The 17,013-nt window shown below is 38.5% G+C and overlaps 1 protein-coding gene across 1 annotated transcript in view; it reads right to left on the reverse strand.

The window, feature by feature from the left end:
- The window catches only part of LOC126092703 (dynein beta chain, ciliary-like), an 863,310-nt gene that overhangs the window by 140,767 nt on the left and 705,530 nt on the right, over positions 1-17,013 (reverse strand). The window contains 2 exon segments of the mRNA XM_049908426.1: positions 203-4,376; positions 14,819-15,538. Coding sequence (XP_049764383.1) covers positions 203-4,376; positions 14,819-15,538 — 4,894 coding nt within the window.

The following is a 17,013-nucleotide window of genomic DNA, read 5'->3' on the forward strand; positions in this document are numbered from 1 at the left end:
TGGCAAATAAAGATGTACAGTTCGATTATCCGAACAAACCAGTTTTCCGAACACTCATGTCCCCCAATTACTTCCGATAATCGACGCTCTACTGTATCTGATATTAATATTACTTTCAAGTATCACTGCAAATATGTGCAGGTTACAACTATCTTCTGCACCATGGAAATAACTCTGTAGTTACATCTATTAAGATACTTACCAACATTGAAAGGATACACTCTGTTCCATCCTTGAGGTCCAAATTTCCTTCTTTCAGCTATTACAGCATGAAAGTAACAAAGTGAAAAAAGGATTGCCTTAAATTCAGTCTCTTTGGAACACATTTCCAATGTTTCTTGAGTAAAGTTGTCCAGTGCTTTATGGAGATTTGCAAGCATTCCTGTCGGTGGTTCATTGGTAATTTTTATTGATGATTCTAAAATCCCTTGTGGAATGATATGAGCTGCGGGATCACCTGCTGGTTCAGCACTCATAAAGAGCCTGAAAGATGTGTGTGCTGATTCACTGCATTGTTCCATCTTTTTCTCCAGTGATGGGAGCCAGTTCTTTACCAGATGTATATTCTGAAGGATTACCCAATGACCTTTCTGTGATGCAATTTCCATAGCTTCTTCTGCAACAACTTCTTGACCCTGACCTAGGGATACATTATGAAAATTTCTTTTGTCAAATGTGAAACCTAATTTTTTCCCTAGCTTCTCAACATCTTTTAGTGGATCTACACCAGGAGACAGTATGAAGAAAACCGGTGTTGTAGATGTTGTCTCCTGGAATGATTTTGCAAATTCAACATTACGGGCTTCTGTGTACTTGTTCCCTAGTTTCTCTTCAATGAATGTCCTCATTGCATATGTCATTCTGTCTGGTCTTAGAGACCTCATTATACAGAGTCTTTGTAAGGCTGATTTATTTTTCCATTCTTGTGGCAATTTTTCCCTTTCAGGTGTTTCTGCTTCCACATATTTCTTCCACCTCTTGGCAGCACCTTCTATGTCTCTATCAAGATTTTTGAACTGATCCATGTTTGTCAGTGTTTTAATACCTCCCCAACCCATATTCGTGAGAAAATCCACAGGACTCACCACATTTGGATTTGCAGGAAATCGTAACAGAAAATCAAGTTCTGCAGGATGTATTTCATTGCTTGTAAGAAGTATCTGTATTGCCATTTGTGCCATAAAAATCAATTTGTCACATTCAAAGAGGCCACGACTGGTATACATAAAAACACAAAATGTTATACTGTCAATCAGATGCAAAACTCTCTCTGATAAAGCTTCAGCTGGTTGTGCTTGTGCAATTGCATTTTGAAATACCACACTGAAAGCTTTAAGTGAAAACTGATACATAGGATTGATTTTGTGCAGATCATTTAATATAAAATACAAAAGTGATGCCCTTGTGGCAGCAGGACGGTACTGTTCTCTTGCTTCATCTATTTGAACAGAAGTGACTTTTGCTTCAGCTACTTTAACTTCAATTTCTGCTGCTGTTCTCTTAGTAGTTTCTAGATTTGTGACTAAAGTTGTATCGCTCAAAATATCATCCCCTGCTGATGCCAAACGCTGCAGCAAATCATCTTCAAGCATTTTCAGTGTGATTTTGAAATCATTTTGTTGTTTTGTGAGCTCTGACTTCAGACGTTCAAGATCTGGTCTTTCAGCTTTGACCACTTCTGCTAAAATCTGTTCCTCTAATCCATCTCTTGTCACTGTGAAATTAATTAATGTTGTCTGTGCCTGCATTTCTGGCTTATAATGTGGATTTGCCAATTTTGTCTGCAAAATGAGTCTAAACCGAGGATTATAGTCCACTTCCTTGTCACCCATTTTTATTGCTTTACCTTTCTTTATCAGGTTACGCCCAAGTAGTGGTTCTAATACAGCATCAACAGATTCTCCAATATTCTCTAGTAAAACAGTATATCCCTCTGCTATAGAAGTTTCAATAACATCCATACAAGTTTTTTGACCTAAACGTACAACTTTTAGTTCCTCACCATACTTTGTTTTTATCCACTTGATACCCTGAAGTTGTGGATCAATCATCAATGGCCAGCGGGTGGAGTTAGTTAGAATAGTCGCATTTTCTGCAGACATGCGATCACTTGGAAGGCCTTCATTGTTCCAAGCTGCAATTTGAGCATCATCTGTCAGTAAGCTTAATGGATCCATACCCTCTGTGAGTGGTATTGCTGGATCTAGTTGTGCAATGAACGGTGCCCAGTACTTCTCTTGCAGGTCAATTCGATATTGTCGAGTAAAGCAGCCAACATAAGATATAAATGCAGTCACCATCAGGACATCTCCAGGCAACATAGAAGCAGCTTCTTTCAAATTAGCTACACTGTCTCTCCAGCGGACATTTTCTGATGCTAGACCATTGACTAGGCGATTTGCAAGGTCTATTGTTAAAGCTGTGGCATCAGCTTCTTGTTGGCATTTCTGTTTTGCAGCAAGAGCTGCCTCAAATTCACTAGTTAATGTTGCCAACTGTTCTTCCAAACTCTTCAGCTTCTCCTGAAGGGAACTTAGTCGATCTTTGGCAGCTTGAAGTTCATTGTTTGCTTGTATTAGTGCACGTCGCTTTGGTTCTACTACAACATACACATCATAAAATCTCATTATGTTTATAACCCATGCACACAGTCCTGCAGCTGCCTGTGATTTACTAAGAATGTTTTCAGGTACAAATTCAGGGTCTTTCAAATAAGGCTGTATAGCCTTTATAACTTCTGGATGGATGTGCTCTTTATCATAATATATCAGGTTGTTGAGAAACTCATCAACTTTGGCCATCATAACTTTACACGCTTTCCAGCTACGGTCTTTTGGTATTTTGCCTTTTGGAGCAAACAGCACCATAACAGCTGCAGTCACATTCACTACTGCAGGAGGAGGTGCACCAAAAGACTTCAGCTCAGTTAAATTATTTTTATTCAATGTATTAAGAGCCTCCTGTGCAGCAAGAAGTGCAGGTTCTGCTTTAAGTAATTCTTCTTCACATACTTTCTGCTTGGCACTAACTTCAGCTTCAATTATCCGCACATTTCTTTCCTCTTCAGCTGCAATTACTTTTTCTTTAGAAACTTTCTCAGTCTCTGTAGAAACCACCTGAATTAGTTTGTCAGCAGCATCATTCTTTTCTTTTACTTCCACTTCTTGTACTGCAAGAGTCTCTTTTAGTCCATCCACCTGCTGAGCAGTACTAGCTAATTTTTCCAAACCATTTGTCAATCTTATAATACGGCTTTGTAGTTCATCTGTTTTCTCATTCAGTAACTTAGAATACAGATTGATCTGCTCAAGAAATGTCTTTGGTGTTGTGTAATTGTATCGTTTTTCATTATTTAAGTATACTTGTGACATTTCATTAACAACAGTATGAACATAAGCCATAAAGAGAGATACAGATCTACGAACCTCCTCTGGAAGCACCTCTACCTCTAGCAAGAAACGTTCAGATACAGACTCCAGAGCTTCTTGTGGCCATTCCTGAAACCAGTTTATAGATGTACAGTTTACCACTGCAGGGAATTTTCTAGCTCTTACTCTTAATGTAGAACCAACTGGTGAAAAGCAGAGAACTACTTTTAACAACCTTCGTACTCTGTCAATGTAAAATTTCCAGCAAACCTCTTTTGTTTCAGGCAATCCTGCTGCTTTTACTTCATTTCTCATAGCGCCTATAATATTTTCAATTTCATCATCCGCAAACAGACCTGGTATTTCACCTGATGCCAGCATATCATTGACAAGGACAAGAAATTTTTCCTCTGCAACTTGGGAATCAGTCATCAGAAACATAATTCCTACATTCTTAAGTCCAGCTTTCAAATAGAGGGCTGCAAGATCTAATTTCATATCATTCATTGAATAGCCTTTCCGTAGTTGAATCTGAAACACCTCAAGTGATGAAATGAATGCAGACAGACGAGAGAGGGATTGCTTTCCACTGCCTCCAACACCTACTAACAGTGCATTTCCTCGCGGAGCTTCCAGAATTCTGTTTATACGGCAAACATGTTGCATAGCATCTTCAAACATTACCAGATTCATGGCAGCTACTAGGTCATTGTACTGTCCCAGAGCTTCTGCTAACAACCGGCTTAGTTGAGCCCAGTTGTTAATTGGCAAGTACTTACTTTCACCGATACCTTCAGCAAAATGACAAAAAATTAGTGGCTTGTCGAAAATGTTTTCATCTATCTCCTGAAATCCCTTTTTAACTACAGTAGCCACTAGCTTGCTGAAAACTTCTGCATCAGCTGTATCAACCAGCTTATCTCCATACACTCGTGTAGCCTCGTGAATCCACAGTCGTATAAGATCTCTTGCAGTGGGCACACATTCAGCGATACTGAACAGCATAGCCTGCGCACAAAAATGGTTCAGACAATAACAGCATCAATCAAAAAGTAAGAGCTTCATATACATCAATTGTAATTTTGATAATTGGAAGTCCTAGAGGAAATAGAAATATTGGAATGAATAAATGTAACAAATCACTGCATAGCTGTTGAGAGATTAGGCATTAAAAAAGAGATGCATTACTGCAATGTATTTAAAATTATTCAAGCATCAAGAGCAGGAAACAAAACACCCATAACACTTATCTTTACCAATCAATGTTCTCAACTGTTGTAGATATTTGAAATATTTTTTTTCATTCTGTATGGTAATTAGAAAAGGATTAACACAGAGTTGTCATTTATTTAATCCCTACTCAATAAGCAAGTTTATAAAGATTTTATCTGAATTTTGTGTTCAAAAATGATAAGTTGAATCTATCAACACAGTGTCAGAAAATGAAATGAAGGAACAGATATCCACTGAAATGGACTTCCATTTGCCTCCACAGAGCTTGACCCCTAAGTATACAGTGAGTTGTTGCATTAACCCTTACAATATTTTAATTGTAATTGTGATAAGCTGCATGCTCCTTACAGATTTATTCTACAACACTGTGAGATGTCTACTACAGTGTCCGTCATGAAAACAGGCAGATGAACATCATTTCACCATCTCACAGTACTGGCAGCTAGTGATAATTTCAAATGTTAGTAAAATTTCCAAAAAATTTCATACGTCTCTATTTTTAGTCTGAAATGTGATGCAGTACTTTCAAAAAGAAAATTACTGATCACCATTATATATAATGAATATAATTGGATAGATAAAAAAAACAACTCCCTATGCAGCAGCAGAACAACACACATATAATAAAGGGTTTTATGTATGCAAACTTGTGGAGCCAGTGGCTCCTTCTTCCGGCAAAAGATATGAAGAAGAGATGTAAAGGAAGAGAACTGGAGAGGCTTAGGAGAAGGGGCAGATTTCCAAAAAATCACCCAGAATGCTGGGTCAGGGAAACTCAGCAGATGGAATGAGAAGGAAAGACTTTCCTCACCCCTCTTCCTTCCCCTTCAACCCTTCTGATGGAAGAAGGAGCCGCTGACTCCAATAACTTGCATACGTAAAACCTTTTATTATATGTGTGCTCTACTGCCACCAATTGTTGATTTTTTTATCTATCTAATTACATTATATTGTCAAAAATTGATTATTTTTGTTATTATATGTAATTAATATTACAAGAATTTTTTTAAGAAATCTTTTTGTTACTGGATTCTGGAAACAGCCACAAAGACTAACATATTTGTGCTGTAAAACATGTATAAACATACTCAAAGTTATAGGTGCATGTGATGCATATTTTATATTGAAAACACAAACTTATTCCAAAATAAGAAAATAAAATACCATAAGAAGTGTGAAACTGTTACAACTATGCAATAAAAAATGTAGCTGCTGATGAATTTACATTCTGTTGGACCTTATAGGAACTTCCGGCGATCAAGTTGTTAAGAAAATTATAAAATCAGTTTTTGTAATAGCTGATACATCATTACTGAATCATGTCACTTTTGAATAATATTTACTTGTGAGATACTCGGCATATAGCAGCACATAAGAACTCTCATGCCACCAAACCGATTCTTGTTCCAAGAGTTTGCCTTAATACAACTGAGAATATTTCCTACCACCCAAAGGGATTATATTTGCAGCTCTTACAGACCCTTCATCACTATGTCTGTCACCAAAAATACTGATATTCACTACAAAAAATGCCTGTTCACCATTTCCATTGGAGCTGACCCAAATAAATTTAACTGTGTGGTTTTGTGCACTCCATCTTTTGTCCAGATGAATCACAAGGCTGTTGTCCTCCGTATAGAATAAATGCATAGATTGCAAAAATGTAGCTCTGAGTGTGGCAGTATCTTTTCATTCCACAAGAAATTAGCATCCATATCACATTTTCTTTAAATTTGCATCCATATCACATTTTCTTTAAATTTGCATCCATCATCACACTTTCTTGACTTAAAAACCAATGTGATTTATAAGGTGAACAACATATGTTTGCAAGCCCTCTTACACAATTTTGTATCGTAGTTAGGTAATGTCACACATAGCTATATGTTAAGCACAACGAGTTCATGGAACAAAGCATAACAAAACACACGGAAGTAGTGAAGTCTGACGACAGACTAGCTGGTACTTAATGTGACAACACTGCAAGGCGAGTGGCAGGGTGAGAATAACAGTGACCTGGAGCAGTCTACTGTTATGATGGTGACTATAGTATGATTAACACCTGCTGTTGAGTTTTCTTTTCTTTGCAATTATGGGAAACATATACTTGATTATAAATCTGCAGCAAATCATTGCAGATGGAATCAAACCAATGAAAGATTCACCACAAAAATGGAGATAGTTTACAAGATGAGAAAACAGGTGATGCATGACAAACAGACAATTGTTTTCCTTTGCTGCAAGCACAATTGGAATAAAACAGAGGAGTTGCTAATATAGATATAAAGTGCCCTCTTCCATACACAGTATATATATGTATTTCATTTGCAATATCATTACAAAAATGATGTGGCATGAGGCAGCTTATTACTATAGGAAAATAAGATTTGGCTGCAGAAGCTGGACAATTTCTATTTTTATATGCAAGGGGTTTGATGACAGGAAACGAAATATTGGACGTTGACATGTTTGTAATACTTTGTTCTACTTAAAACTGATGGTTTATAAGAGTGTATGACAGAATTAACCAGTCATAATGAGGAATAACATTACTATTCAGTTATGCAGATATAACTATAGCGGAACCAAAAACTTAAGGTTCACACAAGTCAAAATGTGGGATATCACATAACAGTGACAGTATATGAGGTTGGTGTGTAAGTTTTTAGTGTTTTTATTTTGCATATTGGTTTTATGGTTCTTATGGGTTTATTTTTTGATTGTAATTTTTTATTTGTTGTTCACTGTTACTATAAGAGTTTACATATTACCATTTTGTCATTTGGAGATAATGAATGGAGCTGTGGAAGCTAGAAAATGGAGTGCCAAGTGGAGAAATTAGAACATTTCTGACACATTCTTCTGTTTGTGTTCAATAGAGGGGTGACAGCAGTGGAGGAAGACAGAAACATTTCTGCCATGTATTGGGATAATGCCATTGGGCAGGGCATGGCATGGCAAGAAAATGCTATTTTCATTTTAAGAAGGATTATTTTTACATTAGTGACTCTCCATGTTCAGGGAGACCTTCAGGCTTTGATGAAGACCATTTAAACGCATTAATCCACAATGATCAAGAACTGGCAAATGTGATTGACTGTCATCATTCCATCATGTGAAATTTGCATGCAATGGGGAAGGTTCAAAACTTGGGTGTATGGGTACCGCATGCTCTAAGCCAAAATCACAAAAATCAACAGGTGGCCATATGTGCATATCTGACTGCTTACCATCGACTGGCTCATGAACAATATCGACCATTCCTATACTGTTCAGTTACTGGTGATGAGAAATGGTGTCTTTATGCTAACATATGGAAAAGAAAGGAATGCTTGAGCCCAAACAAAGTAGGAATTCTTTGTACAAAGACCAAGACACATCTGCAAAAGAGGGGCCACCATCACTGCTGACATATATTGCCAGCAACATGGTCAGGAAGACTGAATGATGTGATACTACTCCATGATAATGCTTGCCCGCATTCTGTTAAGACTGACAAAAAGCATTGTACAGGAGATGGGTTGGGAAGTCATTCCGCACCTACCTTATTCACCTGATCTTGTGCCTTCAGACACCTTTTACGCTGTGTGCTCAACAACCTTCTAGGTTTTCCTTTGCAGATGAAATGCTCTCCAAACTTGGCTCAATGAGTTCTTTGCCTCAAAACCACAAGATTTCTACAGTCAGGAGAATGAAAAAGTTATCCTAGCATTGGCAGATTGTTGTAAATAGTGAAGGAGAATACACTGGTGTTGAAAATTAAAGCAACAAACTGCTATTTCCCCTTCCTGTGTCTAATTCATGATATAGTCATACAAACTGTCAACCAGATGTCTGTACAAATATGCTCTGCACGGAAGATGGTGTTCCAGTCAATGGACAACCATGCCAATGATGACATCAGGGCACCTACAAAACGAGGCAGTGTTTGCCAGTACCCTACATCACAATCACTCTGTACACATTCACAGATAGTGTAGTATAGCACAGAGAAGATGCCTACCAGACTTTCTGCATGGGTGGGCCATTAAAAGGATGGTAGCAGGACAGCCACAAACTGATGTGGCCCAATGGCTTAATGTGAATCGTTCTGTTGTTTCTCAGATTTGGCAACACTTTATAGAGACCGAAACTGTATTCCTAAGACCAGGGCAGGGCTGGCTAGGAGTGACTTCAGAAGAGAGGTCCATTATTTGGCTGTAGGGGCATGACAGTACCACCTTAGTAGTGCACGACAATGGTGTGTGAGCCCGCAGCATCCAGTGGACACATTGTATCAAGGCAAATGGTGTGCAGAAGGCTTCCCATGAGAGGCCTCTATTGTCAGGGACCTGCTGTAAGTCAACTTATGATGTGTATTCACAGAAGGGAACGTCTAGAGCTCAGTCATCAACATGTCAACTGGACGGTCAAATGGTGGGCCAATGTTGTTTTCACAGATGAGTCCCAATTTAGTCTGGACAGCTGCTCTCAATGGATTCGCATCTGGAGACAGCGTGGAACACAATTTTGGGGCTGTAACACTATGGTAAGAGACCGATATTGAGGAGGATCCATAATGGTGTGGGCAGGAATCATGTTTACCATCTGAACCCATCTTCAGGAAATTGTAAAGGTGAATTGGCAAGGTTTAACTGCAATCAGGTATCGTGATGAAATCTTGGGACTTCATCTGCAGTTGTTGAGAGATGCTGTGGGACCAGACTTTGTATTGATGGACAATAATGCTCGACCTCATAGAGCACGGGTGGCTGACGGTTTCTTGGAAACGGAAGATATTGCATGCTTGATGTGCCTGCTTACCCTCCCAATTTGAATCCCACACAGTGTGTCTGGGATGCACTAGGGAGATGGATTGCATCACATCAGCATCCACCAACCAATCTCCAAAACTGCGAGCAGGTCTGCAGGAAGAGGGGGCATTATTGTCTCAACATAAGACTGATGACATCATTTACAGCATTCTCCATTGTTGTCAGGCCAGTATTGCTGCCAGAGGTGGTCACACTCTATACTGAGCACCTTAACCAGTTGTTGGAATGTGTGTGTGCAAATTTGTTAAAAAAAAAGAACATTTTTGCCTACCGTTATGCATGTTGCAGTTGTTTATGTTCTTAATTGTTTATATTGTTTCTACTTAACTGTACCTGTCAATACTGTTTTGTAGCAAAATAAAAGCAACTTTGCAAAATTTTTGTTTGTTGTTTTAATTTTGGACACCAATGTATATTATCGATAACCAAAGTTTCTGTTATGTGTATCTGTTGTGTTTATTAAACTTCTGAAAAAATGCTATGGACTTATGTACCAACCTATTTCATAAGTAATTATCTGCCTTGAAAGTAACTGCTTATAAAGCAACTGAACATAATTTTCTGAAATGCTACTTAGGAAAATTCATTTGTGATCGCCCGCATCTCGTGGTCGTGCGGTAGCGTTCTCGCTTCCCACGCCCGGGTTCCCGGGTTCGATTCCCGGCGGGGTCAGAGATTTTCTCTGCCTCGTGATGGCTGGGTGTTGTGTGTTGTCTTTAGGTTAGTTAGGTTTAAGTAGTTCTAAGTTCTAGGGGACTGATGACCATAGATGTTAAGTCCCATAGTGCTCAGAGCCATTTGAACCATTTTTTTCATTTGTGATCCTGAATAAAGGAATCTATAAAAATTACAAAATGAGCCTATCAACAGATTAAATTGAGAGCAATTGAACTGAAGTCCCACAAGGCCCAATCTGTAATGACTGGGACACTTATCTATATTACTAAATGGCTAATCTGGTTCATAGTGCATGGACACTGTTATGGGTTGGCTATCTACCCGCTTCCAGACGCAATAAAAATTTGATCTTCAATGTTTTACATAATTATTGATCAAATTTAAAGATTTTAAAATTCTGTCAAAACCTACTCATTAAGAAGTATAATCCAATGCCAAAGTTTTCACAGTATGTCAAGTATTACAGTTAGAAACAGTGTATAAGTCTTGTGGCAGTGTCAATCATGTTGCAGAAATGACCCAGACTATATTAATCCAGTATTTGAGAATGAGAGCATTTAGTGACTTCCAATTAACTTTGAAAATACATTTCAAACATTTTTTGAACATTTTCTTGCTTACATGCATGACATCAAATATTTAACTCGTATGTAATGTAATCTGAAGTTTGAAACTGTTTTATAAGTGGGAGTTCAATTCCTTACAGAGTCAAGGGGTGGGAGGTTTACTGCTGTTTAACTAAAAGTTCCTAAGGTGGGAGCTGACATTTGGATCACAAGGAATATATCAACTACTTCCAAAAATACTGCTGGTCGAACATTGCACTCCATTCTTTTTAACTCCCTACACAAAGATATTGTGTTAAGAGGGATTATTAGTAATAGACCCTACTTTGGACCTCACAAGTGATTTCTTCAGTTGATTTCATGAATTTTTTTACAGTCACTCTCCACAATGCTCTAGGGTCTTCATGAGTCAATACATAAAGTTTGCCCGGTCTTGGTTTAGTTGTAGTTGTTCCTTCCTACTTCCACTTCACAATCACATCAGCAGTTGACAAGGGCAGCATTAGAAGTGTTGAAATATCCCTGATGGATTTGTTACTCAGGTGAAATCCACTGACTAGTCTAAGTTTGAAGTTACTGAGTTCTCATGGCCGATCAATTCTGCTGTAACTCTTTCTCAACTGACAACACAATACTCCCCACCTACTTTTACACTGATGAGTCTGCCTTTCATGACATCTAGTGGTCAGTTCCACTTTATGTAGGAGCGTCCAGATACTACTAATCAGATAGGGCATTTGCCTTGAAATCAATATTATAAATTCCTTATATGACATATCAGCAGCATGTGTTTCAGTCATAAGCAGTGCAATAAATGTGGCACGTGATAACTGCCAGCTAACAGTAACTACTGTTTTAAAGTGCTAATACTGTGGCAAAAGCCATCTCAGAACTTCTCTGAATTGATTAGTGAAGTCCATGAGTTTCCTGGACTCACTGTTTGAAAATGGTGAAGTAACACTTAGTGAAAATACTTGTGCATGTAAGGCGACAGATGCTCAGGTTCACAATAGATATGGATACCTAAACAGTTGTTGTGTTTAGTGCAATATACTTAATACAGGGGATTTCAGGTCATTGCCTCATCTTCATAAACCTATTCATCAGGAAGAAGGCTTTAGTTCTTCTACTGGTCTTCAAGACCTTCTCCACAGAAAAACATACTGAGAAAGCCTTACAGTCAATTCCATTTATGAAAATGACTGCTACAGAAAATACCAAATGGCAGTCTGATTCCTGTACCAACAATCCTCAGTGTTCTACTCAGAGGCTATTCAACTGACTGTCTAGTGTATGGTACACTTAATGATTTCCGGTGTCAAGGTGTTCAAGTACTGACTTTTGACCTAAGAGAATGTGTTGGAATCAGAAAATCAAAACTGAAATAGCCATAGTGTCTCATACAATCAAAACTTGTGACTTAGCTAACCTGTCAATTGTAAATGTATATGCAGACTAATAAACTTAATGTAAAGTTACAATACATATGATGATGTTGTTTGGGTTTTGGGGCACTCAACTATGCGGTTATCAGTGCCCGTACAAATTCCCAACCTTTCCTCAGTTCAAACTCACCATGAATGATGAGGCAGGGGAAAATCCCTAACCCTGCCAGGAATCGAACCCAGGACCCCATGCTCGGGAAGCGAGAACACGACCGCGAGACCATGAGCTGCGGACTACAATACATATGTTGTTGCTTCTTCAGACAGATATTACTCTATATGGTTATGATTAAAAACTAATAATCTATGGTTATAACATATGTGGTGTTACATTTTTAGGTAGATACTTTATTACATGGTCATCATTCAAGAAATCTTCTACAATATAATAGCATTTACTTTTTAAATATTTTCCCAGGTCTCTTTCAGTATGTTTATAGATTTGGGTCACACTTCCCCTTCCAGATTCATGCCCATATAATGCAGAGTTTTTTCATAAAGTTGTAGTCCGTGGTTAGGTAACTTGTAGCTTGCCATTCGTCCATTCTCATACTGATGCAAGAAGCAGTTGCCCTCAAAAAGTTGTACATTTCACTTTTTCTCTCACTATATTCATGCTTGGAAGGGACATTAGATCTAACTTTTCAAATAAACGTTTGCAGTGTTGTTTCTCTTTAGCTCTAATCATGACTTAGATGATCTTTTTTTGTAGTCTACAGACTCTGAGCAAATTAGTTTTCTCAGAGCCCCAGAAAATTATGTTATACTTAACTACTGAAACAATATATGCATAATATAAAGTATTTTACAGTTACATCAGTGATACTATATAAGACATTCATGACATACACAGGACTCTTCAGTCAACTCATTATACTGTCTACATGATAACTCCATACCATATTTTTATTTACTAACACATCAAGAAATTTGACATAGCTTGCAGTATCCAATTTTTTGTTCACATAGCTCATACCACTTATACATTGTGCTGACTGTTTTGTGGTGAAATGAATAATTTCTGTTTTTGCAAAGTTTAATTTCAAATTATTACTTTTGACCCTTGCCTCCATTTCCCCAAGTACCTGTTCCGTAAGGTGGATTAAGTTGTCATCAGTTTTACAGCAGACTGTTGCTGTTGAATCATCTGCACAAAGGACGCCTGAACCTGAACACAGTGTGGTGTGTCATTGATGTATGAAGTTCATTAAAATGAAATGTGTTCAGTGTGTCTACCTTTGACTTACACATAATGTGGAGCCACGTAACTGCAGATATGGTGGCGCCAATCTATTGGTAGAGAGACTGATGCGTGCACACCGTTTGATGTTGCTAGTGCCAGTGTGGTTTCATGCTGAAGAAAAGGTGGTCACACAACTTATCGTCCACTACCAAACACGAAGGCGAGTAAGCAGGAACAATGAGGAGTAATTCGATTTTTGGCGGCGGAGGCAGTTGGAGGACATGAAATGTATTGACAGAAGAAGGCTGTGTATGGTGAGTACAGTCTGAGTCATTCAAGTGTTGTGGAATGGCGCAAATGATTCTTTGAGGGGTGTGAGTCACTGGTAGCCAGCTCACACACAGCCAGTGCAGTGAAGACGACATTGCAGCAGTTTCGGTGGGAAATGCTGGAACATCCACCATACAGTCCCAACCTTTCACCCTGTGACTTTCATGTGTTTGGACCCCAAAAACAAGCTATTTGCGGACATCGAATTGCAATGGATGACAAAGTGTGTGACTGGGTCCAGGCCTGATTCCGATAGCAGCCTACTAGCTTCTTCAAGGATGGAATCGACTGGCTGGTGTTGAATTGGGATCGATGTGCTAACAGTTTTGGTGACTATTTTTGAGTATGTGTACTGTGTATAGCTACATTTTTGTGCTAATAAAATGGTTACTATTATTTTATACTAGTGACTGGGTTTCATTTGAATGTCACATATAATACAAAAATAGTAGTGGTCCTAATACTGAAACTCGTGGAACACCTGACAGTATGCGTTTCCTGCCAGAAAGGAATTTATTGCCACTGTTATTAAAAAGTACTCTTTGTCTCCTGTTTTTCAAGTATGATGACATCCAACTAAGAGATTTCTCTTGAAAATCATAGCTTGTCAGTTATTGAAGACACCGGCCGTAGTTTACAGTACTGACAGTTCTGGTAATGTCACAAAAGATGTCTGATAACACATTCTGTTACTGAAACAACTTCTAACTTTTGTGACCAATTCATTTATTGCATGGATTGTGCTGCAGCTTTTCCTAAAACCATAATGATTGTGTGAAACAGTGTTGTGGGGTGAATTATAATTTTCTATCTGATCACATTCAGCTCTCTCAAATATTTTTTAAAAAAATTGGTAGCTATGAGAAAGGCCTATAGTTCCCCATTTCATCTTGTTTGGCCTTTTTATGAATTGGTCAAACTTCAGTATATTTCAAGCAATACTTTTCTTGCCTTCAAATCTTATCTATTGTTAATCTGTCAAACGCTACTGGTGAATTTTTTATGTTAGACAAGAGCCCTAATTAATGTCTGATTGCTCTTATATCCTCCATACTTTTCCTCTTTCTTCCAATCAAACTTCTGAGTGAAAATGCTACAGATTTTATGATTGTCTGTCTGTGCTTATATTTGTTTCTAATTGAAAAGTATACATATTTTTATCTATATCGAATTGCAGTCTATTGCAAAATTATAGACATACCTGGAATATATTTGACAGATCCCGCAAGTTGAAAACATAATGGAATTTCACAGCTGTCGGCAGAAACATGGCTCCCATCTTGCCATGGAGAAAAAGAGCAGCATTCACCACCTCTTGAGTTACCTTCAGAATGGCTGGATTAAACTTCAGTATAGGATTAGCCAAATGTTGGCTAAGAATAGAATGATAAATATGAAATAGGGACTCAGGTGAGGGAGTGCTCACAGCAAAAACACTGAAGTGGCGTTGAAGCCGTGGATTGATAGTGAAACTGCCTGCTGTTGGGTTCATGCAGGAAACAAACTGGCAGTTGTGAATGTCCTTCAGAGAAAGCTTGATCCGATCATACCAGTGTCTATAGTCAAAGTACTGACGAATCAATGTGTGAGGTTGCACAGTGCCATAGGTATCCACTTCAGGCATATTCATATCATCTACAAAATACACCATGAGTTTGCTGCCTGGAGGCCCATAATTGCGTCCAGCTTTCTTCTCAAGTGGTTTCTCCAACACAGCTTGCAGCATTTCAGATGTGGTATAAAAGTTGAATGGTACATTTGTAACAATGTAATCTTCTGGCAATGCACTCAGCTTTTCTGCCACAATAACACTCTTTCCTGACCCAGCAGTTCCAACAAGCATCACTGGAAGACCTTTCTCCATTAGAAGATCCATGAAAAACCGAAGGCGTGATGTCTCATTTGTATCCACAAGTAATGACTGCAAGGAAAACCATTGTCTTAGGATTATAATGCCTGTAATCTATTTACAAATTAACTAACATCTAATTACCAGGGCAAACAGCATATATATGTTTATAAGTGCCACATTACACAAATGGCAAGCATAGCTGAATTGGATATGATCTCTGACTTGTGTATATTCAATAGGGCATGAAACACATGTACTAAAGTCATCATTTGATCACTTGTAAACACCATGGAATAGAGTATAGAGAGAGAGAGAGAGAGAGAGAGAGAGAGAGAAAGAGAAAGAGAAAGAGAGAGAAGGCACTGGAAACAAAGGAATGCATTGATCTTCAAAAAAAGCTGCCACATGTGGCTAGCAGTAACTGGTGAAATACAGTATGTAAATATGCCGGAAGAACTATTATTTCAGGCTCTAAAACCATCACACTTGGCATTTGTCCACTATGCCACTCAACAATGCAAGCTGCCACATTGAACAAATGCGTGGTATCTGACCTCATGCATTTACATAATTGATTTGCCTCAATGGGAAATGAATCCACCAGCTTCAGTGTGGATGCACAATTATGTTCAATGTCCTGTGGGAATCTCAAAGTAGTGTGAGCATCAAGGGCATGGACTAGGACTAGGTGGGAATGTGAGTCGGCCGAAAGGAATCCTGAGATAGTCCACATCATTGTGATAAACACTGTGTCTGGAAGGTACAGTGTTTAATGCAAGTGCCTAGTAAGCAGGAGATCCTGGTTTGAATCCTGATCTGACACACATTTTCACTCCCCACCACTGATTCTGCAAAGCTGATATCAATAGTTCCTTCCCTTTCCTTTCCTTTCTCCCCATTCCAGCTTCAATTTATGTAAACTGCCATACTGTGTTCATCATGGCAGTGTCTTACCACATATATAGACAACAATGCAAAACAGACTGAAGCAGAACTTGTCCAAAAACACAATGTTTTGCCAACACACTTAGAAAGGAATAAGATGCCAAAACTGCCAATGTGAGCAGATTCCCAGCTGTTGCAGTGCTTGAGTGCTATTCCACAACATAGACAAAATTATAAGTTCATTCATTAGGGCCTTCTGAAAGTGTGGTTGTTGCCTGTGTGTGATTACATTTCACGATCAAGTAACCACTTCTCACCATGTACAATATTCCTATACTGATTGTTTCCCAATACGCATTGCTGCTGTAACGGAATGAACTCTGTTAGCTAAAACATCACAGTATGACAAACTCATTTCATAGAGACCAGTCATTCTCTCCTACCAGAATTCACATGTACTGAGCGTGGTGGCACAGTAGTTAGCACAATGGACATGCTCTTCAGAGGATGATGGTTATTATTTGCAACCGGCCATCCAGATTTAGGTTTTCCATGCTTTCCCTAAATTGATACAGGAAAATTCTGACAATTCCTTTGAAAGGGCACTACTGATTTCCTTCCTCATCCTTGAAACATTCTGAACTGGTGCTCTGTCTTTA

Source organism: Schistocerca cancellata, chromosome 7 (assembly GCF_023864275.1).
Source record: "Schistocerca cancellata isolate TAMUIC-IGC-003103 chromosome 7, iqSchCanc2.1, whole genome shotgun sequence".
In the NCBI taxonomy this organism is placed as follows: domain Eukaryota; kingdom Metazoa; phylum Arthropoda; class Insecta; order Orthoptera; family Acrididae; genus Schistocerca; species Schistocerca cancellata.